General features: G+C 48.3%; 1 protein-coding gene across 1 annotated transcript in view; it reads left to right on the plus strand.

Moving 5' to 3' along the window:
- The first annotated feature begins 457 nt into the window (after positions 1 to 457).
- LOC140720525 (E3 ubiquitin-protein ligase TRIM39-like) overlaps positions 458 to 25,187 on the plus strand; it is a 29,059-nt gene continuing 4,329 nt past the window's right edge. The window contains exons 1-5 of the mRNA XM_073035367.1: positions 458 to 534; positions 3,665 to 3,723; positions 7,096 to 7,118; positions 22,302 to 22,324; positions 22,399 to 22,517. Coding sequence (XP_072891468.1) covers positions 458 to 534; positions 3,665 to 3,723; positions 7,096 to 7,118; positions 22,302 to 22,324; positions 22,399 to 22,517 — 301 coding nt within the window. The remainder of the gene's footprint in view (positions 535 to 3,664; positions 3,724 to 7,095; positions 7,119 to 22,301; positions 22,325 to 22,398; positions 22,518 to 25,187) is intronic.

Below are 25,187 nucleotides of genomic sequence, written 5' to 3' on the forward strand. Positions count from 1 at the left end.
CTACCTGTTGCAGCGTGCTCACTCCCATTGGCATTGTGAGAATCGTTTTTTTTTATTTCGCTAGTGCCTTCAATACAATCCAGTCACGTCTTCAGTGCAACAACCTGCAAATGATGGGCGTAGACAAACACACTGACTCCTGGATTACTGCCTTCCTGACAGACAGACCCCAGTTTGCACTGCCGGTGGTTCTCTGCCGGAAGTGGTGATGAGTGGTACTGGAGACTCACAAAGAACTGTCCTGTCCACGTTTCTGATCACACGATTATCTCAGCTCCCCTCACATTCTTACTCCCTCCCTTCCCTTCCGGTCCTGAAGAAGGGTCTCGGTCTGAAACGCCGACTGTTCTCTCCTCTCCATAGTTGCTACCGGCCCCTCTGATTTTCCTCCAGCATTTCCCGTCTGTTGCTTTGGATTTCTGCATCTGCAGATTTTCTCCTGTTTGTTCACATGCGCATGCGCGGAGGTCGGAGGATATCCCGAATATCGCGCATGTGCTCAGTTGACGAGGGGCTCACAAGGACCAGCCGCAGGTAGGAGGGTGTCCGGGAGGAAATTCATCTCCGGCGTCTGAAACGTGATTGAAGGGTTATTACTGTGATATCCTGCCGCACTAGTCCTGCATCCCAGGACAGCCCCGGTCGGTTCCCTCTTTCTCAGCCCCACGATCCGTACCCGTGTCCCGGGGAGTTTTCAGCTCATGAGCGCGCCATTTCTGCGGCGCATGCGCATCGCTGGATCTTTCGGTGGCTGATAGGTTTCCCGTTCGTGTAGCCTTCTGGGTAAAGAAGCAGCCATGGATGACACTGCCAGCGTTGTCCTGGTACAGTTGAAGGAAATGCGAGCGAATGTATCTCCCAAACACTGCCGAGGTCCAGCTATATAAATGCAAGGATTAGTAACTCGGAACAAAAATATATTTCCGAGTTAAGCTTGGAAGAAAAGTCTACCTTCCAATTAGTAAAAATGACATTTAGTGCTGTATGGAAAAAACAAAATCCTTCTGTCAGATTTAGTTCTGTCTGGGTAAAGAAGGATATAAAACAGCTTTTTAAAAAACATCTCTTTATTGTTTTTACGGAGTAAAAAGAAAAAAAAAACAATATATATATATCATAAGTTGAAAATATGACAAAGTTGAAGCGACAAAAAAAGAAAAACAAAATATATATATAAAGACGTGACCAACCCTCCATGAAAAAGAAGCAGTCAATTCAGTTCATTACTTTCATCATCTTGAACATTATTCTCCAGGAACTTGTAGAAAATGTTCCATATTTCTCAAAATTTGTCGTTTGTTTTTTGTAATGTAGCTTATCTTTTCCAGACCAAGATAAGAAGTCATTCCTTTCAACCATTGTGAGAGTCCACTGGTTGATGGTTTCTTCCATGAATAGGCTATGCATCGTTTAGCTTCCAAAAAACAAATGTTAAGCGGAGACCTCACATTTTTGGAGGTTACAAAGTCATTTGGATAAATACTCAGAATACATAATTTAGGATTGAGGGGCACCTTTTTCCCAATAATCTGAGTAATCAAATCCAGCACCTTCTTCCAGAAACAAATTATCTGGGGGCACTCCCACATACAATGAAACAAAGACCCTTTTGATGGTTACATTTCATGCAAGTGTCTGGAATGTTGGGGTTAAAATGATGCAATCTGACTGGAGTAATGTACTGTCTGGTTATCCATTCATATTGTAATAATTTAGAGTTCAGACTTCCAATATAACTCGGAGTCCTGCCATGTGCAGAAGTTCGCTGATGACACGGCCATAGTGGGGTGTGTCAGGAATGGACAGGAGGAGGAGTATAGGAAACTGATACAGGACTTTGTGATATGGTGCAACTCAAACTACCTGCGTCTCATTATCACCAATACCAAGGAGATGGTGGTGGACTTTAGGAGATCTAGGCCTCATATGGAGCCAGTGATCATTAATGGAGAATGTGTAGAGCAGGTTAAGACCTACAAGTATCTGGGAGTACAGTTAGACGAGAAGCTAGACTGGACTGCCAACACAGATGCCTTGTGCAGGAAGGCACAGAGTCGAATGTACTTCCTAAGAAGGTTGGCGTCATTCAATGTCTGTAGTGAGATGCTGAAGATGTTCTATAGGTCAGTTGTGGAGAGCGCCCTCTTCTTTGTGGTGGCGTGTTGGGGAGGAAGCATTAAGAAGAGGGACGCCTCACGTCTTAATAAGCTGGTAAGGAAGGCGGGCTCTGTTGTGGGCAAAGTACTGGAGAGTTTAACATCGGTAGCTGAGCGAAGGGTGCTGAGTAGGCTACAGTCAATTATGGAAAACTCTGAACATCCTCTACATAGCACCATCCAGAGACAGAGAAGCAGTTTCAGCGACAGGTTACTATCGATGCAATGCTCCTCAGACAGGATGAAGAGGTCAATACTCCCCAATGCCATTAGGCTTTACAATTCTACCGCCAGGACTTAAGAACTTTTTAAAAGCTATTATTAATGCTTTTTGAGATAGTGATTTAGATGTATATCATATTTTTTTTTACTGAGTTAAGTATTGTATGTAATTAGTTTTGCTACAACAAGTGTATGGGACATTGGAAAAAAGTTGAATTTCCCCATGGGGATGAATAAAGTATCTATCTATCTATCTATCTAACAAGCTTCTGACCATTCTTTTTGAGATAGATTCTCATTCAAATCAATTCTCCATGCTTGCAGTATGTTGTTCGATTACTCTTTGCATCTGCATGCAAATAAATTGTATAGTACAGAAACATGTCCCCTAGCTTCAGATAAGTTCAGAGTGATGTCTTCTCGGGTAGATAAAGGAGGGAGTTTCAAACTGTGGCCTTGCCTGAACATAATAAAACTTAGCAACTGAAGGTGCTTAAAAAAGTGTTTTGTTGGAATTCCATATGTGGCCTTGAGTTCTTCAAATGACATGAATGTATCGCCCTTATATCATTGTATATTTTAAAAAAGGATTTTTAGTTTGTTTAATCAGTTTTTTCTTATCTGCTGAATAGAAATAAAGATCTAGGGGGATATTGATCGACTGGGATTCCACTGAGACCCAAGTAGGGGAGTGATCCTTAACAAAGTAGAACATTCCTGGTCTAATTTGGGCCGCCCAAAAATACCATATATGATTTGGTAGCTGTAGGCCACCTCTATCATACGGCAAATAAAATAGGGTGAGTCTGAGTCTTGGACGTTTATTATTCCAGATAAAGTCAGAAAAAAGAAAGATGATGGAGGAGAAAGTGGGATAGATTGAAAAAGGTACAGGAACTTCGGGAAAATTGACATTTTTAGAATGTTTACGCGTCCAATTAGAGATATAGGCAATTTCGACCATCTATTTATAAGTTAAACGACTGAGTCTGTGAGAGGATTATAATTAGTTGGGATAATTTCATCAATAGTAGGAGTGATTTTAACACCCAAATAAGTAAAATCCTGTACTGACACCATGAATGGAGTTTGAAATGAGGGATTGAGTCTCTCATCTTTATCCATGAATAATATTACAGATTTATTGTTGTTTATTGTATAGCCTGCAAAAGTACCAGAAGTACCTATCAGCTCAATTAAGGCAGGTAATGTTTGTTTCAAGTTAGAACAAAACAAAATTATGTCATCCGCATACTGGGCTATGTGATGTTCTATATCTCCTATAGTTATTCCTCCTATTGTAGCCCCTTTTCGAATTGCCATAGCAAGCGGCTCAATGGCCAGGGTAAACAGGAGGGGAGATAGGGGACAGCCCTGTCTTGTTCCCCTTTGGAGTTTGAAAGGTGCCGAAAAAAGCCCATTAGTTAAAATTTCAGCCTGTGGGTTAGAATAAAGAAGCTGTATCCATCGTAAAAATTTCCCCCCATACCGAATCTCTCTAAAACATTAAACAAATATTGCCATTCCACTCTGTCAAAAGCTTTCTCGGCATCCAGTGACAAAATAGCGCTATCAGAGCTTTCAGACTTCTCGTAGAGTATATTAAGCGCTCTTCGGATGTTGTGGAAGCCCTGTCTTCCCTTAACAAAACCATTTTGGTCAGGGTGGACCATCTTTGGCAAGAGTGGCTCCAGCCTCCTAGCTAATACCTTACAAAGAATTTTGAGATCATTATTCAGAAGTGAAATTGGTCTATAAGATCCACATAGGGACGGTGATTTTCCAGGTTTTAGTAGTAGTGTAATTACTGCCATATTAAGAGAGGGGGTAAGGGATCCAGTATCAAATGACTCCTGATACGTATCAAGCAGAGGTGGTGTTAATTTAGTTTTGAAGATTTTGTATATTTCAATTGGAATGCCATCACGCCCAGGATTTTCCCTCCCTTCATATTAGTTATGACTTCAGACAATTCTTTATCCTCTAAGTTCTACTCCAGCAAGGTCAAGGACGTTTCATCCAGGGGTGTAAATTCTAGCAAATCTAGAAATTCATTCTGTATTTGTGGAGTTGAATCCGGATATTGTGATGTATACAAATTTTGGTAAAAACTCAAAAAGATATTATTTATTTCTTTTGGGTCAGCAGTTGTCACCCCCTCATCTGATTGTAGGGAGTTTATTGTCCTTTCTGTTTGTATATGTCTCTTGGCCAGGCCAAGAGTTTACTAGCCTTTTCACCCTGCTCATAATAGGATTGCTTCAATCTCAGCAAACTGACAGTGACTGGTCAGGGTAGGAGACAGCCGGAGAGACTACATCTGCTGACCCGTCTGACAGTGACTGGTCAGGGTAGGAGACAGCCGGAGAGACTACATCTGCTGACCCGTCTGACAGTGACCGGTCAGGGTAGCAGACAGCCGGAGAGACTACATCTGCTGACGCGTCTGACAGTGACTGCAGGTCAGGGTAGGATACAGCGTGGGAGAGACTACATCTGCTGACCCGTCTGACAGTGACTGCAGGTCAGGGTAGGAGACAGCCGGAGAGACTACATCTGCTGACCCGTCTGACAGTGACTGGTCAGGGTGGGAGACAGCCGGAGAGACTACATCTGCTGTCCCGTCTGACAGTGACTGCAGGTCAGGGTGGGAGACAGCCGGAGAGACTACATCTGCTGACCCGTCTGACAGTGACTGGTCAGGATAGGAGACAGCCGGAGAGACTACATCTGCTGACCCGTCTGACAGTGACTGCAGGTCAGGGTGGGAGACAGCCGGAGAGACTACATCTGCTGTCCCGTCTGACAGTGACTGCAGGTCAGGGTAGGAGACAGCCGGAGAGACTACATCTGCTGACCCGTCTGACAGTGACTGGTCAGGGTAGGAGACAGCCGGAGAGACTACATCTGCTGACCCATCTGACAATCACTGCAGGTCAGGGTAGGAGTCAGCCAGAGAGACTACATCTGCTGACCCATCTGACAGTGACTGCAGGTCAGGTAGGAGACAGCCGGAGAGACTACATCTGCTGTCCCGTCTGACAGTGACTGCAGGTCAGGGTAGGAGACAGCCGGAGAGACTACATCTGCTGACCCGTCTGACAGTGACTGCAGGTCAGGGTAGGAGACAGCCGGAGAGACTACATCTGCTGTCCCGTCTGACAGTGACTGCAGGTCAGGGTAGGAGACAGCCGGAGAGACTACATCTGCTGACCCGTCTGACAGTGACTGGTCAGGGTAGGGGACAGCCGGAGAGACTACATCTGCTGACGCGTCTGACAGTGACTGCAGGTTAGGGTAGGAGTCAGCCAGAGAGACTACATCTGCTGACCCGTCTGCCAGTGACTGCAGGTCAGGGTAGGAGACAGCCTGAGAGACTACATCTTCTGACCCATCTGACAGTCACTGCAGGTCAGGGTAGGAGACAGCCGGAGAGACTACATCTGCTAACCCGTCTGACAGTGACTGCAGGTCAGGGTAGGAGACAGCCGGAGAGACTACATCTGCTGTCCCGTCTGACAGTGACTGGTCAGGGTAGGAGACAGCCGGAGAGACTACATCTGCTGACCCGTCTGACAGTGACTGGTCAGGGTAGGAGACAGCCGGAGAGACTACATCTGCTGACCCGTCTGACAGTGACTGGTCAGGGTGGGAGACAGCCGGAGAGACTACATCTGCTGACCCATCTGACAGTGACTGCAGGTCAGGGCAGGAGACAGCCGGAGAGACTACATCTGCTGACCCGTCTGACAGTGACTGGTCAGGGTAGGAGACATCCGGAGAGACTACATCTGTTGACCCATCTGACAGTCACTGCAGGTCAGGCTAGGAGTCAGCCAGAGAGACTACATCTGCTGACCCGTCTGACAGTGACTGCAGGTCAGGGTAGGAGACAGCCGGAGAGACTACATCTGCTGACCCTGTCGGTATCAGCCCCAGGACACTGAAGGCCTGTGTGAGCCTGCTCTCTGGTATTTTGTCTCACCTTTACAATCTGAGACTGAGTCGGGAAAAGATACCGGTGCTGTGGAAGACTTCCTGCTTGGACCCTTTGCTCAATAAGGTGACTCCGTCTGAACTTAATGACGACAGTCTAATTGCCCTCACATCTTCTGTGATGAAGGTGATGGAGAGGCTGGTCCTGACTTACCCTGGACGCTCTAGAGTTTGCCTACCAACCTCATGAGGGTGTGGATACATAATCTACCTGTTGCAGCGAGCTCACTCCCATTGGCATTGTGAGAATCGCTTTGTTTTTGGATTTCGCTAGTGCCTTCAATACAATCCAGTCACGTCTTCAGTGCAACAACCTGCAAAGGATGGGCGTGGACAAACTCACTGACTCCTGGGTTACTGCCTTCCTGACAGACAGACCCCAGTTTGCACTGCCGGTGTTTCTCTGCCGGAAGTGGTGATGAGTGGTACTGGAGACTCACAAAGAACTGTCCTGTCCACGTTTCTGTTCACACTATTATCTCACCTCCCCCCACATTCTTACTCCCTCCCTTCCTTTCCAGTCCTGAAGAAGGGTCTCGGTCTGAAACGCCGACTGTTCTCTCCTCTCCATAGTTGCTGCCGGCCCCTCTGATTTTCCTCCAGCATTTCCCGTCTGTTGCTTTGGATTTCCGCATCTGGGGATTTTCTCCTGTTTGCTCACATGCGCATGCGTGGAGGTCGGAGGTCATCCCGAATGTCGCGCATGCGCTCAGTTGACGAGGGGCTCACGAGGACCGGCCGCAGGTAGGAGGGTCTCCGGGCGGGAATCAATCTCCGGCGTCTGAAACGCGATTGAAGGGTTATTACTGTGAGCTCCTGCCGCACTGATCCTGCACCCCAGGACGGTCCCGGTCGGTTCCCTCTTTCTCAGCCCCACGATCCGTACCCGTGTCCCGGGGAGTTTTCAGCTCATGAGTGTGCCATTTCTGCGGCGCATGCGCATCGCTGGATCTTTCGGTGGCTGACAGGTTTCTCGTTCGCGGGGCCTTCTGGGTAAAGGATTAGCCATGGGTGCCGCTGCCAGCGTTGTCCCGGTACAGTCAGAGGAAATGTGAGCGAATTTATCTCCCAAACACTGCCGAGGTCTAGCTATATAAATGCAAGGATTAGTAACTCGGAACAAAAATATATTTCCGAGTTAATCTTGGATGAAAAGTCTACTTTCCAATCAGTAAAAATGTCAATTAGTGCTGTATGGCAAAATAAATCCTTCCGTCAGATTTAGTTCTCTCTGGGTAAAGAAGGATATAAAACAGCTTTGTCCTGAATGCCAACTGAGTTATGACTTTCACATCACAAAAGTGCCACACTCCAATGAGATTAACTACTTTCATGTCATTGCCATTGCCATCAATGGGTTCATCACTGTCAGTCAGCTGGGGGGAGGGAATCCAAGGAATCAGAAAATCCCCAGGATCAGACATGTAGTAACAAGTGCTCTTTGCAGTGTTGTGGAACATGACCAGAACTGAAATAATACCAAAGAACAAACTGAGCCAAGTCACAGGTTAATTGAAGGCAGAAATAGCCCATTCTCATGCAGACAGGAATACAGTCAGAGAATTTGATGGTCACTCTGGATGCCTGATCCTTGCCTTGTTAGAAGGTGAGGAGTTCATACAGAAACAAAGAAATCTACATTACATTACACACCCTTCGTCCCAGAATGTTATGCAGATCATGCAATCTAACTGAGAAACTGCCTAGAATTTCCCTACCACATCGCCCTCTACTCTTCCTAGCTCCATGTATCTATCTGAGAGTCTCTTGAAATACCCGACTGTATCCAGCTCTCCCACCTTCGCAGTGTGTTCCACACACTCACCACTCTGTGTGAAAAACTTACCTCTGACATCCCCCTCGTACCGACTTCCAAGCACCTTAAAACTATGCCCCCTCCTGTGAGCCATTACTGGTCGGGGATATTATTACAGCTGCAGAAAGGGTGGGTAATGTAGCAGGATCCTCTTTTGAGTCAGTATGGGTAGAAATCAGGAACAGGAAGGGAGCAGTTACTCTACTGGGGGTATTCTATAGGCCTCCTGGTAGCAGCCGAGATACCGAGCAACAGATTGGGAGGCAGATTTTGGAAAGGTGCAAAAATAACAGGGTTGTTATCATTGGTGACTTTAATTTCCCTAATATTGATTGGTACTTGATTAGTTCCAAGGGTTTAGATGGGGCAGAGTTTGTTAAGTGTGTTGACAGGCAGACTAGGGGGAATGCCATACTAGATCTAGTATTAGGTAACAAACCGGGTCAGGTCACAGATCTGTCAGTGGGTGAGCATCTGGGGGACAGTGATCACCGCTCCCTGATCTTTAGCATTATCATGAAAAAAGATAGAATCAGAGAGGACAGGAAAATTTTTAATTGGTGTAACGGGGGTTTTTTTCTTTTTCTTTGTTACTGTGTATGTAATCAAAATGGCGTCTTTGTTTGTTACAAGTAGGAATCCTGGCGCCTGTCTTAATGGTAGGAATGCTATTGTCTTTGTTATGATAAGTGCTGGAAGCTTGTTTGGGACTGTAAACTGATTGTTGGTGGGGACTTTTGGGAGTCGGGTGCGATGGACTGACAGAGAGAGGACGGAGTGCTGGAAGCCGGGCGACGGAATGGACCCCGAGTGGTGGTCCTCGGCCCAAATGTTTTCCTTGAGGAGAGGAGAGGGAGACAGAGGAGTGGGGGAGCATCTGGTCGACCACCGTGGGGGTCCCAGGAGGCGGGTCGAGGAGATCGGAGAGGATCGAATACCAGAAGACATAAGTAATTGAGCTCCAACGATTGTGCACGAAGTGGTTTGGACTTTGATAAGTTTGGCGCCTTTTCTTTTTCTTCTCTTATTCATATATACTGTATCGTTAGTAATCGCTTAGTTATAGTAATCGTTATAAATTGTACTCATTTAATCGCATAAGGTGTACTGTGTGTCTTTGGGCGAGGCGGGGACATCACACAGCATCCACACCAGCTGATTACCCAGCTTGGCGGGGCCGAAGGCCGCTCCCCCTAGACTAGAACGAGTTTGAGCGATGCCTGAGGTGACCCAGGGGTTACATTGTGGGTGCGATCGTCCGGGATTGATTTCTGTGGAAGCTGTGTGATCGCCCTCTTTGAATTGTGTCTGCGGCGAAGAGCTGGTGTGCCTTTGTGGGTGTGCGATTGCTGGTTATTTCTGTATGTGTGTTGGGTGTGGTAGTTGTTGGTAGCCCGGAGGTCGTTGTTCGAGTTCCGACTAGCGCTGACGAAATGGTGGTGGTACCATGGGTTGTCCGTACTGTTTGGAGAGTGAGGAGTGACAGGTTGGGATGTTTCAGCTACGGTGGGCTCCGCCCGGTTGTTGGAATAATGTCCAGCCCTAAAGCGGCGGAGACGTGGGCGGAGCAGACCGCTCAGTTGTTGGGTGAGTGGCAGTGCTTGGCTGAGGGAAAGCGACAGGGATTGGTTGAAAGTTTGAGTAGGCGGGCTGGTAGCGTTGTTAGAACTGTCGGGCGCAATTATCTCGAAGTGACAGCTGCCAGTTCTGGGAAAGTGTGGGAAAATGCGTGTGGTTCGACTGGAAGTCAAATGCCGCAGCTGGGGGGCTTATCATATCCGTGGCAGGAGATTGGTGGGAAGTTTTTAGGGTATCCCTTTTGGTTAGGAGGGCAGATAAATTGCTTGCGGAGACAGGGGGATTTGTCCAGGGGATCAGTTGTTCCGTTGATCCGAGAGATGTCGGGAAACTTAGAGGAGGCCCAGTGGGGGAACGGCTTGGGGTCTCTGGGGGAGCACGTTCCCAGCAATGTACCAAGGAACTCCCGCAAGGAACAGACCCTATTCCTGAAGGCTTAGAGGGACCACGCACTCAGGTGTTGTTACGGATGGATGGAAGTCAAGTTAAAGCCATCCTCGGCACCGGGGCACCGGTTAAGTTGCTGTACAGTTTGTTTTATAACCGTTTTTGGAAGCCTTTACCCTTGATGACATTGACGGCACTGGAGATTTGGGGTACCAGTGCCGGTGATTATAAAGACGACGGTTGTTGGTCAGTGAAAATGGAGTTCTTAGAGGCAAATGTGGAGGTGACTGAGGTTCGTGAATCGTTAATGCTGATGTGTCCGGACACTGTTGAGACGGGCAGCGTTTCGGTTATGGAGAGAACCAATATCCTGTTGGTGCGCTTGGGGGCCTGCCCGGAGGAGGCGGGTGAGAGCTGTTTAGAGGCATTATCGATGCACCCAGAGTTTCGAGCTGCTTGTGCGGACGTGTGTAGCAGCATTGGGCCAATACCGAATTCAAACGAGAGCCGGTGGTGGTATGGCCTGGAGGAGTATCTGAGGGTGAGACCCTCTTAGTGGACGCTGCGAAATACCACCAGGGAGGGGAGTTGACTGCTGAAGACACCTCGGTGAGGCAGAGGTTGCGGCGACTGGCCCCTACAGCGTGGCAGACGTAGGCAGCGTGTGTGTGGATTATATTGGGCCGTAGAGGCGATGGCCTATCTGAGTGGTGCGAAGAGGTTTAAGGTGCTGGATCTGAGGAGTGGATGTTGCCAGATCCCGATGAGTGAGGCCGCCAAGGAGAAGACGGCGGTTAAAAGTTTCCTAGGAGTCTTTCCGTTCCGAAAAGATACCACAGGGTATCTCCGGAGCCCTTGCAACCTTCCTGCAGGGCATGTGGAAGACCATGGGGTGTGGAGGCGTTTGGAATTTTGACGTATGTGGATGATCTCCTGGTATTTGGATTTGCCTCAGGAGAATATGAAGTGAGGTCGTTGCCAGAGCGGCTGAGAACTACAGAGTTAGTGTTTTCTGGACACGTGCCAGGGCTGGCGAAGGTCGCAGCTCGTGAGTGTCTGTCTCTACGGAATCAAGTTTGAAATGAAGACTGAGAGACCGGAGAGAGTGATCTGGAACCATTTGAAAGACTTACAAGTTGGAGAGAACGAAGAAAGTTGTTTGACTGAGAGCCACAGCAAACTGAGAGCCTGGAGAAGGTAGTTTGTGGAGGTGAAGAAATTGCGGACAAATCTTGGAAGGGGGAAGCGGTAGCTTGAAGGGAACCTGAAGATGACCATCGACAGTTCAAATGAAGTGCAAACCTGACGGTTGATCTGGAAGAAGTCATGAGGAGAAAAAAAAAGAAGCTGGAGAGAAGTGCAGTGAATACTGAACTGGAGGGTGACCAATCGTTAACTGCTGCTTTTCAGGTCAGGGTGGAAGAAGCTGTTGGAGTAACTGCATTCCAGATTGAGATGGCCGGGATGCAGGAGTCAGAACTGCTGAGCCAGGGGCCAGAAAAGAGGATAATCTAAATTGCAGGAGGCTGAAGAGACTGCAGGAGCAGTGCAGGTCACGTGTTTCCGTTTGGAGAAGATCAAACAGCAGCTACCGATCAAAGAAATGAGGAAGAATACGGATTCAAAGGCTGATGGCTGGATGTGTGGTACATGCTGCCTTCTGCTGACTTTCCCTCGATTGAGGAAGAGACCTTTGGCCCTTCTTCCACTGAGTCAGGTGTAGTGGGGAGGGTTAGCTGTGTGCAGTGTGGGGTATGAGTGAGAGATTGAAAGAGGAGTTGGTAGTGGACCCAAGGTATCCCCAGCTGTGTCCTAGCCTAAGGGTTTAGGTGAGGGGGGTACGGAGGTCTCAGAAGGGTTAGGGAACGCCCAGATAGTTGGCCTATATAGCGCCTAAGGAACAGGGCGTGAGGTTTACTGTGTGGGGAGGAGATGTCACTGCTTGTGCTTGGGTTACGGTGTGTTGGCAGGAAAGGTGACGAGTTATCTAATAGTCATGAGGACATGACTTTTATTTGGTGGGGGGAGAGTGTAACGGGGTTTTTTTTCTTTTTCTTTGTTACTGTGTATGTAATCAAAATGGCGTCTTTGTTTGTTACAAGTAGGAATCCTGGCGCCTGTCTTAATGGTAGGAATGCTATTGTCTTTGTTATGATAAGTGCTGGAAGCTTGTTTGGGACTGTAAACTGATTGTTGGTGGGGACTTTTGGGAGTCGGGTGCGATGGAGTGACAGAGAGAGGACGGAGTGCTGGAAGCCGGGCGACGGAATGGACCCCGAGTGGTGGTCCCCGGCCCAAATGTTTTCCTTGAGGAGAGGAGAGGGAGACAGAGGAGTGGGGGAGCATCTGGTCGACCACCGTGGGGGTCCCAGGAGGCGGGTCGAGGAGATCGGAGAGGATCGAATACCAGAAGACATAAGTAATTGAGCTCCAACGATTGTGCACGAAGTGGTTTGGACTTTGATAAGTTTGGCGCCTTTTCTTTTTCTTCTCTTATTCATATATACTGTATCGTTAGTAATCGCTTAGTTATAGTAATCGTTATAAATTGTACTCATTTAATCGCATAAGGTGTACTGTGTGTCTTTGGGCGAGGCGGGGACATCACACAGCATCCACACCAGCTGATTACCCAGCTTGGCGGGGCCGAAGGCCGCTCCCCCTAGACTAGAACGAGTTTGAACGATGCCTGAGGTGACCCAGGGGTTACATTGGGAAGGGCAAAATATGAGGCTATAAGGCTAGAACTTGTGGGTGTGAACTGGGATGATGTTTTTTTCAGGGAAATGTACTATGGACATGTGGTCGATGTTTAAGGATCTCTTGCAGGATGTTAGGGATAAATTTGTCCCGGTGAGGAAGATAAAGAATGGTAGGGTGAGGGAACCATGGGTGACAAGTGAAGTGGAAAATCTAGTCAGGTGGAAGAAGACAGCATACATGAGGTTTAGGAAGCAAGGATCAGATGAGTCTACTGAGGAATATAGGGTAGCAAGAAAGGAGCTTAAGTAGGGGCTGAGAAGAGCAAGAAGGGGGCATGAGAAAGCCTTGGCGAGTAGGGTAAAGGAAAACCCCAAGTCATTCTTCAATTATGTGAAGAACAAAAGAATGACAGGAGTGAAGGTAGGACCGATTAGAGATAAAAGTGGGAAGATGTGCCTGGAGGCTGTGGAAGTGAGCGAGGTCCTCAATGAATACTTCTCTTCGGTATTCACCACTGAGAGGGAACTTGATGACGGTGAGGACAATATGAATGAGGTTGATGTTCTGGAGCATGTTGATATTAAGGGAGAGGAGGTGTTGGAGTTGTTAAAATAATTTAGGACGGATAAGTCCCTGGGGCCTGAAGGAATATTCCCCAGGCTGCTCCACGAGGCGAGGGAAGAGATTGCTGAACCTCTGGCTATGATTTTTATGTCCTCGTTGTCCACGGGAATGGTACCGGTGGATTGGAGGGAGGTAAATGTTGTCCCCTTGTTCAAAAAAGGTAGTAGGGATAGTCCAGGTAATTACAGACCAGTGAGCCTTACGTATGTTGTGGGAAAGCTGTTGGAAAAGATTCTTAGAGATAGGATCTGTGGGCATTTAGAGAATCATGGTCTGATCAGGGACAGTCAGCATTGCTTTGTGAATGGCAGATCGTGTCTAACAAGCCTGATAAGAGTTCTTTGAGGAGGTGACCAGGCATATAGATGAGGGTAGTGCAGTGGATGTGATCTACATGGATTTTAGTAAGGCATTTGACAGGGTTCCACATGGTAGGCTTATTCAGAAAGTCAGAAGGCATGGGATCCAGGAAAGTTTCGCCAGGTGGATTGAGAATTGGCTTGCCTGTAGAAGGCAGAGGGTCATGGTGGAGGGAGTACATTCAGATTGGAGGGTTGTGACTAGTGTTGTCCCACAAGGATCTGTGCTGGGACCTCTACTTTTCGTGATTTTTATTAACGACCTGGATGTGGGGGTAGAAGGATGGGTTGCCAAGTTTGCAGACGACACAAAGGTTGGTGGTGTTGTAGACAGTGTAGAGGATTGTCAAAGATTGCAGAGAGACATTGATAGGATGCAGGAGTGGGCTGAGAAGTGGCAGAAGGAGTTCAACCTGGAGAAATGTGAGGTGGTACACTTTGGAAGGACAAATTCCAAGGCAGAGTACAAAGTAAATGGCAGGATACTTGGTAGTGTGGAGGAGCAGAGAGATCTGGGGGTACATGTCCACTGATCCCTGAAAGTTGCCTCACAGGTAGATCGGGTAGTTAAGAAAGCTTATGGGGTGTTAGCTTTCATAAGTCGAGGGATAGAGTTTAAGAGACGCGATGTAGTGATGCAGCTCTCTAAAACGCTGGTTAGGCCACACTTGGAGTACTGTGTCCAGTTCTGGTTGCCTCAGTATAGGAAGGATGTGGAAGCATTGAAAAGGGTACAGCGGAGATTTACCAGGATGCTGCCTGGTTTAGAGAGTATGGATTATGATCAGAGATTAAGGGAGCTAGGGCTTTACTCTTTGGAGAGAAGGAGGATGAGAGGAGACATGATGGAGGTGTACAAGATATTAAGAGGAATAGATAGAGTGGACAGCCAGCGCCTCTTCCCAGGGCACCGCTGCTCAGTACAAGAGGACATGGATTTAATGTAAGGGGAGGGAAGTTCAAGGGGGATATTAGAGGAAGGTTTTTCGCTCAGAGGGTGGTTGGTGCGTGGAATGCACTGCCTGAGTCAGAGGCAGATACACTAGTGAAATTTAAGAGGCTACTAGACAGGTATATGGAGGAATTTAAGGTGGGCGGTTATATGGGAGGCAGGGTTTGAGGGTCAGCACAACATTGTGGGCTGAGGGGCCTGTAATGTGCTGTACTATTCTATGTTCTATTTTCACTCTTGGGAATAAGCCTCCATCCCTTATCATCTTATTCACCTTTCTGAATTGCCAGAGAATTGATCGCAGTGAGATATCATTCTCCTTCTCTCAGTGAGGGAGGGGATTCACTCACAGCCTACCCACAGACACACCAGTGAGTTCACCGTGGGGAGATATCATTCTCCTTCTCTCAGTGTGGGAAGTGATTCTCTCACAGCCTACCCACAGACTGGCCAGTGAGTTCACCGTGGGGAGATATCATTCTCCTTCTCTCAGTGTGGGAAGGGATTCACTCACAGCCTACCCACAGACAGGCCAGTGAGTTCACCGTGGGGAGATATCATTCTCCTTCTCTCAGTGTGGGAAGTGATTCTCTCACAGCCTACCCACAGACAGGCCAGTGAGTTCACCGTGGGGAGATATCATTCTCCTTCTCTCAGTGTGGGAAGGGATTCACTCACAGCCTACCCACAGACACACCAGTGAGTTCACCGTGGGGAGATATCATTCTCCTTCTCTCAGTGTGGGAAGGGATTCACTCACACCCTACCCACAGACACAGCAGTGAGTTCACCGTGGGGAGATACCATTCTCCTTCTCTCGGTGTGGGAAGGGATTCACTCACAGCCTACCCACAGACACACCAGTGAGTTCACCGTGGGGAGATATCATTCTCCTTCTCTCAGTGTGTGAAGGGATTCACTCACAGCCTACCCGCAGACTGGCCACTGAGTTCACCGTGGGGAGATACCATTCTCCTTCTCTCAGTGTGGGAAGGGATTCACTCACAGCCTACCCACAGACACACCAGTGAGTTCACCGTGGGGAGATATCATTCTCCTTCTCTCAGTGTGGGAAGAGATTCACTCACAGCCTACCCACAGACAGGCCAGTGAGTTCACCGTGGGGAGATATCATTCTCCTTCTCTCAGTGTGGGAAGGGATTCACTCACAGCCTACCCACAGACAGGCCAGTGAGTTCACCGTGGGGAGATATCATTCTCCTTCTCTCAGTGTGGGAAGAGATTCACTTACAGCCTACCCACAGACAGGCCAGTGAGTTCACCGTGGGGAGATATCATTCTCCTTCTCTCAGTGTGGGAAGGGATTCTCTCACAGCCTACCCACAGACAGGCCAGTGAGTTCACCGTGGGGAGATATCATTCTCCTTCTCTCAGTGTGGGAAGAGATTCACTCACAGCCTACACACAGACAGGCCAGTGAGTTCACCGTGGGGAGATATCATTCTCCTTCTCTCAGTGTGGGAAGGGATTCACTCACAGCCTACCAACAGACAGGCCAGTGAGTTCACCGTGGGGAGATATCATTCTCCTTCTCTCAGTGTGGGAAGGGATTCTCTCACAGCCTACCCACAGACAGGCCAGTGAGTTCACCGTGGGGAGATATCATTCTCCTTCTCTCAGTGTGGGAAGGGATTCACTCACAGCCTACCAACAGACAGGCCAGTGAGTTCACCGTGGGGAGAGGCCATTCACCTGTTCTGTGTGAGGGAGGGGAACTACTCAGTCATCCAGGCTGAAGATACATCAGCAAGTTCACACCACAGTGAGATGCTCCACCTGTTCTGCAAGCGGGATGCCATTCATTCTGTCATTGATGCTGACGATACTGTACATGGGGTCCCGGTGAGAGCGGACAAGGAACACTGTGCACAGCTCTGATCTCCCTCCCCGAGTCCGCCTTCGGGATGCAGGGAATGAAGAGAAGGTTTCCCACATTGACTGATTGGGTGGGGGTGGCTGTGTCCTCGGAGATATTACACAGGCCGGGACTGTCTCAAAATTAGAGAAATAAGAGGTGGTCTGACTGAGACAGTCTCACAGGAATTTCCCCACCCAGACTGCAGTGAATTTTTGCAATTTTCTCCACAAGGTTTCTAAGTTCAAAAGGCAAATTTAGGGCCACAGTGGTGACGGAAACACTGCGGGAAAGTGGCGCTGAATGAAGGGCAGAGTAGGCACAAGGGGCCGAATGGCCACACCGATCATGTTTATTTCCTAAAGCACAAGTTTACCTGTGCAATATTTCCCTTTGGGCTTTAGCCTGTCGGATTGCACAGAAATGCGGTAAGAGTTCCGGAGATCCTTCGGCAGCCACTTCAGGGCATCTCCTGTCTCCCAGCAACAGGGGACGGGTCTGGGAGGCAGCTTCGGACAACCGGCTCCGATCCACGGCGGGGAAAGACCAGGCACCCTCCGTGTTGCTGAAACATCTCACGGAATCTCACCCAGTCTCCTCACCTCTGCCACCTGAAGGAATTAAGACCCCGGCCGGTGTTGCAGACTTTACCCGAAGTGCCGCTCCCGATCTCCGACTTCTCACCGGGTCCAGTCGCTTCCGGTTCCATTCTGAGCGCTCGGCGTCCCGCCCACTGACACGCTCCGCCAATGAGAGCATGTTTGTTCCAGCGCTGTTCTCTGATTGGCTGTGAGTTTGTCTGAGGTCGGGCTGCTACTGAGAGCCGGAGTTGTCAGTCACGTTTGTTCTCAGAATCAAAGCAAGTTCCCCGAAGCTCAAAGTTCAAAGTAAATTTTATTATCGGAGTACAAATAAATCACCGCATACAGCACCGAGATTCATTTTCCTGCGCACATACTAAACAGAATTCTGTAGAGTAGTAACTATAACAGCGTCATGACAGATCAGTCAGAGTGCTGAAGGTGACAAACTGTGGAAATGCAAATATGGAGAAAGAGGATAAATAACAAGAGCATGAAATAACCACAGCGGCTGCTGATGGATCTCCGGAGCTCTCACCGCTCCCCTGTGCAATCCGACAGGCTGAAGGCCAAGGGAGAACAAGGCACAAAGGGAAACTCATGATTTAGAAAATAAGCAGCAGGCGCGGACATGGCCATTCGGCCCCTCACTCTGATTCTGTTATTCACCCAGAATCACTATTTTCCTGCCGAGCCCCCAAATATGACGTCGGGTTTTGAGTCTGTGGCGCTTGGCTACGCACTCCAGCCGGAGGAATCATCATTCCTGGCCCAGCCCTGTGAGACTGTGTCTGTCTCTTATTTCTCTCATTCGGAGACAGGCCCAGTGTGAGCATTCGTTGTGGGAGCATCTCAGTGCACCACTGCATCTGTCTCCTCACTGCACAATATCCTCCACATCCCCAATCGCATGGTATGAACTAATTTAATAATCGTTTTAAATATTTACTGAACAATCATGTCACCACCCAGCCTGACTCTCTTTATACCTGGAGAAAAGTAAAAACGAGCTGCTGGAGTTACACAGCTCATCAGGCAGCGTCTGTGGAGGGAAATGGAAAATTGACATTTCGGAAGGATCTTGACCCGGAAAGTCGATTGTACATTTCTCTCCGCAGTTGCTGCCGGACCCACTCAGTTACTCTGGCCTCATGTTTCTTACTCGAGATTCCAGCATCTGCAGTCTCTTTTCAGAACTTGTCCCTTTCAGTCCGGCCTCAGACTGAACCAGGCTCTTCTCTCCATCTTCATTTCTGTTCTGCTTCTTCTTTAGCCCATCACGCCGATCGGGACTGTTGGGCTTGAAATTCTGCCCTGTGTTCGTTTAGGAAGAGAGACAACCAACACCGGAATATTACAAAACTTAGGTTTATTGCAGAATTCGTAACTGGTACAGCGAATCGACGGAATCGCTGGAGAAGGCGCGTTCCGTTTTCCCCTTACAATCTGCTCTTATTTATATCCCTTTTCCCCCCAGCACAACCCCCCGCTACATATTAGGTAATATCGGGCACTTGTGTCCATCTTATTGGCCCGCAGCCATATGCTCACGAGTTACCTGTTTCTTTTGTTTACTGAATCGCGTGACACTGTTAGTTTCGGTGTAGCGGGGTCCCCAGTTTCGCTCCCCCCACCCTCTCATTACGTGAGCCACTCCTGACCTGTAATGGCAGTCTCGAATTAACCCTAACATTAACTCTAACACTCCCTCCCTTGGCCTCCCAGAGGCCACACCCCTTACAAGCTTTTCCGCGGCTGCCAGGATCAGGCAGGGAGGTGAGCGTCCCCCGGCACTCTTTGGCGTGTCCTCCCTATTTGCTTATCCTGATTTGTCTGACCTAGGGTCACAAAATATGGGTAGGGGTTCCCTAAACATCCGCAATTTTTACAAGAAGCATGCAACATTTCAGAAAACTTATTCAAGAACAAATTCACAATCCCCCCCTTGCCATGGTCCATTTCAGTCCGTGTCCTCCCATAGCGCGTCCGCTTTCCGGGAGGGCCGTGTCCTCCCCTTCCACCGGGAACAAGGGTGCCTGGTACGCCGGTGGAGGTCCATCCTTTCCGGTCAAGGCTCGATCTATAGTCCCGCAACAACAACCACACGTAATAAAGATAGCAATTGAAATAGACAGTCCTAGAGACGACTGTCCCAGAAACGCTCCCCACTTGCCAGAGGTCTTATTTAGCCAGTAGAAAATGATGCCAGTTATTGTCCCCCTCCCTTCTTACCTTTTAATGCCCTGTTGGAGACCTCGGTGACAGGGTATGGACCATGCCACCGTTTTCCGTTCCAGGTGAGCTTCCCCGGGCCTCGGAGGAACACTTCCACTCCTACCTTGATGGTGTCCGACCCCTGCGGCTGCTCACTGTTAGATTATTGAACTCGCACAGTTATCAATTTTACCATATTTCTAAAAACTCTCATATACTCTGTTACTCAACACACAAATGTGTGTTTCGGTAACTCGAAATTGATGTGCTCCATGGCTCCCTAGTACACAGAGAGGATCAAATATGGGACGGTCGCCTTTCAAAACCTGACCTTCGTGTGGGAGATTTCTCCTCTTAACAACCAGTCTAAGTCTATCCCCGTGCACTAAGGTGTACCGCGGAACACTTCCTCTTCTCCTCCTCACTCCTGAGACTTTTATGCCCATCGTGGGCGGCGGGTACCCTCACTCAGAAGACTTTTCCACGGGCGGAGGATCTTCATAAAAACAGATAAGAGTTAGTACTTACCAGTCACGATTCTGCACCGGGAATGATCTCTCCCAGGGTAATTTGGGGTTGGTGAGGATCCGTCAGCAGACAAGATCTAACTCAGTGATTTAACTATCTAGTGGAAGTCTTCGATATAACAGGCACTTCCTGACCTTAGTCGAGCTTGCGGCCGCAAGTTGTCTGCTGTCGGACCCGCCAGCCTGTGTTGTCTCTCCCTCCCCACGTCGGGGTCACCAAATGTTGGGCTTGAAATTCTGCCCTGTGTTCGTTTAGGAAGAGAGACAACCAACACCGGAATATTACAAAACTTTGGTTTATTTAGTTTCGGTGTAGCGGGGTCCCCAGTTTCGCTCCCCCCACCCTCTCATTACGTGAGCCACTCCTGACCTGTAATGACAGTCTCGAATTAACCCTAACATTAACCCTAACAGGACACAGGCGGCCACTGGCAGCTCTCCGGGGGTTGATCGGCCCATCACGCCGATCGGGACACAGGCGGCCACCAGCAGCTCTCCGGGGGTTGATCAGCCCATCACTCCGATCGGGACACAGGCGGCCACCGGCAGCTCTCCGAGGGTTGATCGGACCATCACGCCGATCGGGACACAGGCGGCCACCAGCAGCTCTCCGGGGGTTGATCAGCCCATCACGCCGATCGGGACACAGGCGGCCACCGGCAGCTCTCTGGGGGTTGATCGGCCCATCACGCCGATCGGGACACAGGCGGCCACCGGCAGCTCTCTGGGGGTTGATCGGCCCATCACGCCGACCGGGACACAGGCGACCACCAGCAGCTCTCCGAGGGTTGATCAGCCCTGTGGCCTCTGCTTTCACCACACGACTTCAATCGTCTTCCAGTGGAAGGTCCTTCTGATCCCAGGGATGAGGCCTGTGGAGATTCAGTTGACGTTTCTGTCACACTGGGTTTTTACACGATTGGTTTGCTAGCCCCATCCCCAACACTTCTCCTTTCATAACCGGGCTTAGGCAGTCCATGGCGGTTTTCATTCTGTTCTGACCTGCTTAATCTGTTTCTGATCCCTCATTGATATAGATACCACAATTCCTTCCCACAGACAGCAACGTAATGTTCACTCCCTGAGACTGCAGCGCGCGTAGTGGACAATCGCGGTACTGCAGGGGATCAGCAGCTCCCCGAAAGTGAAAGCATTCTGAATCAGGAAGTGCCGGGAGTTAACATGGCTTCGAAAGGACCGGCCGAGAGTTGGACCGAGGAGCTAATTTGTCCCGTCTGCCTGGATTTCTTCACCGATCCGGTTATACTGGAGTGTGGACACAACTTCTGTCGCTCTTGTATCACACGGTATTGGGAAAGGGAGGGGAGAAACTCCTGCCCGGAATGTAGAGAGGCGATTGCTGACCGCACCCTCAGGGTGAATCGGGCCTTAACAAATCTGGCTGAAAAAGCTCAAAATCTAAGCCTGAATCCGAAAGGGAAGGAAAGTAAACGTCACTGCAAGGAACATGAGGAAGAACTGAAGCTGTTTTGTGAAACGGACAAGACACATCTCGTCCGCTCCCCATCAGAAACAATCTCCTCCCACAGTGGCCCGGGGTACATCTCGTCCGGTCTCCATCAGAAACAATCTCCTCCCACAGTAGCCTGGGGTACATCTCGTCCGGTCTCCATCAGAAGCAATCTCCTCCCACAGTGGCCTGGGGTACATCTCGTCCGGTCTCCATCAGAAACAATCTCCTCCCACAGTGGCCTGGGGTACATCTCGTCCGGTCTCCATCAGAAACAGGCCATTCGGTCCATCAGCTTCTATCAATTTCCCTGCTTCAGAATTCTCCTCCCACCTACTCACCACACCCAGCAACAGAGCCCCGAACTGGATGGTCGCTCACGTGTTTATCCAGTTTCCCCCATTACATTCAATCTCTGCTGTTCTGCTTCAACCACTCCTGTGGCAGCGAGTTCCTCTTCACTAAATTTCTTATGGGATTTATTAAAATCCATCTGGAATTTCTTCTCCCACAATTCTTCCCGTAAAGAGAGGTACATCACCCCCGGCCCCCCACAATTAAATCCAGCACTGATCTTAAATTCCTACATCTTATCACCCTGATGTCGTATCCAGATGAAAATGCACAACCTGTCCTGTCTTCCCTGGAAGTTTCATCCTCTTAGTAATGGTCTGACATTCAGAAACTTTCCCTGTAATTTACCCCGTGGTTTTGTATTGTCCGTGTGTGTGAGTGACTGCGGGAGTGGGAATTTTCAACACCTTGTAATGATTTGGATGTGACTCAGGATGTGGACAGTAAGTCCAAGTCTAATCAGATTTATCTTTGATTTATTTCAGGAGGAAGCACATTGGAACAGGAGGTAGGAGATACTCTTTATTGAAAACCTGTATAGTTCAAAATTGCAGTTTATAACCAGCAGTTTAATATTTACAGGATTAATGACAATGTCCAGGAATTGTCAGTGACAGATGAGGCCCTACCGGTTGAAAAATTCGATCACCCCTATTTGTTGAAAACAGTGCTGAGAGAAACACTTGATGCCATTAACCGAGGTAAAACTTACAAAGATTCATTTCTCCTTGTTTATGAAGTTCAATTAAGTTCCAACTTGAAGCAAGGATTGGCTGTGATAATGGACTGAAGGGGAACTGAAGTTTATTCCACATCAACCCCACCGACTGGGAGGCATCACTGTCACATGGTCAGCTGGAGATGTCAGACCCCTGGACACACCAGCACAGGGTCACAATACAACCAATACACGGGACTGGCAGTTGAACCACTGTGTCCTGATCCCAGGCACACTGCACAACCCGCCAAGACATGAATTTGAATCCTACCACAGGAGCTGGGAATTTAATACTGACGGTGATTTTGTAGGGAATAAAAGCGGGTATCAGTGCGGTGACTGGGATTGTCAGGAAAATACACAAGTCCTTCATGTGCCCTGTGAGTGCAGACTCTGACTGACACAGGTCTTCACCCCACCCCCTCCTGAACCCGCAACTCTCACTGATGTTAGATGGAGAAGTGGGGAGCTGTAGTGACAGGGACTCAATCGTCAGGGGAACAGACAGGAGAATCTGTGGATGTGAACGGGACACCCGAATGGTATGTTGCCTCCCAGGTGCCAGGGGCAGGGACGTCTCGGATCGTGTCCACAGCATTTCAGAGAGGAAGAGAAAACAGCCAGATATCTTGGTACATATTGGTACCAATGACACAGGAAGTAAAAGCAAATTGGTCCTGAAGATAGAATTTAGAGAGCTCAGTAGAAAGCTGAGAAGCAGTACCTCCAGGGTTGTAATTTCTGGAATGTTGCCTGTACCACGTGCTGGTGTGGGTAGAAACAGGACGTTTTGGCAGATAAATGTGTGGCTGAGAAGCTGGTGCAGGGGGCAGAGCTTCAGCTTCTTGGATCATTGGGATCTCTTCTGGGGGAAGTGTGACCTGTTCAAAAGTGACGGGTTGCACCTGAACCCGAGGGGGAACAATAATCTCTCAGAGAGGTTCGATAGAGCTGTTAGGGAGGATTTCAACTAATTTGGCAGAGGGGTGGGAATGAGAGTGAAGGGACTCTGGGTAGGACTGATGGTAAAAATACAAAGATAGCGTGCAGTTAGACTGTCAGATAGGGCGGCAGATGCGAGTACAGAATTGCAGTCAGCAGGGTGAGTATCAGTGCATTAGGGACACAGAATCAAAAAGGGTAGCAGATACAGAACTCAAAGTGTTAGATCTCAATGCATGGAGTATAAAAATAAGGTTACAGATTGTCGGGTGTGATGTTGTAGCCATCGCTGAATCGTGACTGAATGATGGTTGCAGTTGGGAGCTGAATGACCCAGGTTACACAATGTATCGGTGGTATAGGAAAGTAGGCAGAGGGGGTGATATGGCTCTGCTGGTAAATCAGTAGAAAGTTGTGACATGAGATACAAAGATGTTGAATCCTTGTGGGTTGAGTTATGAAACTACAAATGTAAAAGGACCCGGATGACAGTTATATACAGTCACCCCAACAGTAGCTGGGATGTGGACCACAGATTACAACTGGAAATAGAAAAGGCATGTCAAAAGGACAAATGTTGTGTTAGTCATGGGAGATTTGAACATGCAGGTCAGTTGGGAAAATCAGGTTGGTAATGGATCTCAAGAGTGTGAATTTGTTCAATGACTAAGAGGTGGCTTTTTAGAGCAGTTTGTCCCTGAGCCGACTAGGTAATCAGCTCTACTGGATTGGGTGTTATATATTGAACCGGAGGTGATTAGGAAACTTAAGGTAAAATAACCATTAGGAGGCGGTGCTCACAACATGACAGAGTTCAATTTGAAATTTGATAAGGAGAAAGTAAAGTCTGACGTTGTAGTATTTCACTGGAGTAAAGGAAATTACAGTGGTCTGAGAGAGGAGTTGGCCAAAGCAAATTGGAAGAAGATCCTGGCAGGGATGAGAGCAGAACAGAAATGGTGTCAGTTTCTGGGAAAATGAGGAAGGTGAAGGATAGATGTATTCCAAAAATAAATAAATACTCGAATGGCAAAATAGTAAAACCGTGGCCGACAAGGGAAGACAAGCTAATGTAAGGGCAAAAGAGAGGGCATACAACAAAACAAAAATTAATAGGAAGACAGAAGATTGGAAAGCTTTTAAATACCTACAGAGAGGAACTATCTGTAGACAGGAACTACAGAGAGGAAATTGAATTGAGTTGAATTCACTTTATTACTTTCATCCTTCATATACACGGAGTAAAAACCTATAGGTTACATGTCTACCTAAATGTGCAAAGAGCAAATTATAGTAATTTATGATGAATTATATGTATAACATGCTGGTCAATATAACATAGAAATACAGTTGTGTCCACATGAGTTAATCAGTCTGCTGGCCTGGTTGAAGAAGCTGTCCCGGAGCCTGTTGCTCCTGGCTTTTATGCTGCGGTACTGTATCCCAGATGGCAGTAACTGGTACAGTTTGTGGTTGGGGTGACTCTATCTCCAATGATTCTTCAGGCCCTTTTTACACTCCTGCCTTTGTAAAACAAGCTAGCAAACAAAATCAAATTGTGTTTCGTATTGTAAAAAATAGAGATGAGAGTAGATCGCTATAGAATCGCCCGGATATATACTAACGGGGGACAAGGAGATGACAGATGAATTAAATGAGTATTTTGCATCAGTCTTCACTGTGTAAGACACTGGCACTGTGTCAGATGGTG

The sequence above is a fragment of the Hemitrygon akajei genome, unplaced genomic scaffold (assembly GCF_048418815.1).
Source record: "Hemitrygon akajei unplaced genomic scaffold, sHemAka1.3 Scf000044, whole genome shotgun sequence".
Taxonomy (NCBI): domain Eukaryota; kingdom Metazoa; phylum Chordata; class Chondrichthyes; order Myliobatiformes; family Dasyatidae; genus Hemitrygon; species Hemitrygon akajei.